The sequence below is a fragment of the Herpailurus yagouaroundi genome, unplaced genomic scaffold, assembly GCF_014898765.1.
Source record: "Herpailurus yagouaroundi ecotype Mexico unplaced genomic scaffold, PumYag 67555, whole genome shotgun sequence".
Taxonomy (NCBI): domain Eukaryota; kingdom Metazoa; phylum Chordata; class Mammalia; order Carnivora; family Felidae; genus Herpailurus; species Herpailurus yagouaroundi.
Window position 1 is genome coordinate 2,610,791 of NW_024420361.1, and position 1,542 is coordinate 2,612,332.

At 30.4% G+C, this 1,542-nt stretch overlaps 1 protein-coding gene across 1 annotated transcript in view; it reads left to right on the forward strand.

The window, feature by feature from the left end:
* LOC121025216 (dachshund homolog 2-like) overlaps window positions 1-1,147 on the forward strand; it is a 43,524-nt gene extending 42,377 nt beyond the window's left edge. Inside the window, exon 7 of the mRNA XM_040467668.1 lies at window positions 1,092-1,147. Within this exon, the coding sequence (XP_040323602.1) occupies window positions 1,092-1,147 (56 nt within the window). The remainder of the gene's footprint in view (window positions 1-1,091) is intronic.
* Window positions 1,148-1,542: the final 395 nt, after the last annotated feature.

The following is a 1,542-nucleotide window of genomic DNA, read 5'->3' on the forward strand; positions in this document are numbered from 1 at the left end:
TTTTTTTTTTTTTTTTTTTTTTTTTTTTTTTTTTTTATGGTGCCTGTCTGGTTTTGATACAGGAAAAGGATGGCCTTGTATAATGTACCTGAAAACCTTTCTTCCTCTTCTATTTTTTTTTTTTGGAATATTTTGAGGAAAATAGTACTGACTTTTCTTTAAATGTTTGGTAGTATTCACTTGTGAAGACATCTGGTCTGGAAGTTTTATTTTTTGGTAGTGTTTTGCATACTGATTCAATTTTGTTACTTGTTACCTGTATCTTCAGATTTTCTATTTCTTCATGGTCAAGTTTTGAAAGATTGTTGCCAGGAATTTATCCACTTATTCTAGGTTGTCCAATTTGTGACATATAATTTTTCATAATATTCTTTCATTATCTTTTGTATTTTTGTTGCCATATTTTTTTATTTCTTCTTTGATTACTTAGCTAATGCACTGGTTGTTTAATATCATGTTATTTAACCTCCATATATTTGTATTTTTTCTAGTGTTATTCTTGTGATTGATTTCTAGTTTCTTATTATTGTGGTCAGAAAAGATGTGTAATATAATTTCAATCCTTTTTAAATTTACTGAAGCTTGCTCTGTGGCCTAACATGTTATCTGTTCTGGAAAATGTTGCATGTGCACTTGAAAAGAATGTGTATTCTGTTGTATTGGGATGGACTATGGTATGTATTTATTATGTCCATCAGGTCTAATGTATCATTCAAAGACATTGTTTACTTATTGATTGTCTACCTGAATGATCTATCCATTAATGTAAGTAGTGTGTTTAAGTCTCATACCATTCCTGTATTAACATCTACTTCTCTATATTTGTCTAATTTTTGCTTATGTGTCTAAGTGGTCCAATGTACAGGCATAGATATTTAAAATTGTTGTATCTTTGTGTTGTATTGATCCCTTTTTTATTATTTAATGCCGTTCTGTATATGCTGTTTACTCTCCATGTATTTTTGGATATTCCAGGTGTCTTTTTGTTAATTTTTAGTTTAATTCCATTACAACTAAGAGCATATTTTGTATGATTTCTATTCCATGAAGTACCTGTAATGTAATCTATCATTTTTTCCTTGTGCAAATAGGTGCTTTTCACAGTACTCATGGGCAGAAAAAGCTGCTGTGTGATTGTGCAGACTGATTGATTATATACTTTCAAGTTGGAGGGGGTAGAGATAAAGGAAGTTTCTAAAGGGATTTCCATATGTTAAAGAAGACTTACAGGATCCTGGAGGTCTATTGTAAAGCTAATTTGCTTTTTGCCTGTAGCATATCTAGTTTAGTGAATGTTCTATGTAAATTTAAGAAGAATGTATATTCTCCTATTGTTGGATGAAATATTCTATAAAAGTCCATTAGATCAGGTCGATTAATGGTGCTTTTCGATTCAATTATACCCTTCTTGAATTTCTGCCTCCTGAATATTCCCATTTCTGATAAAAGAGTATTGAGGTCTCCAACTAAAAGAGTGGATTCATCTATTTCTTCTGACAGTTCTATCAGTTTTTACCTCACATTTTTTGATACTCTGTTAAT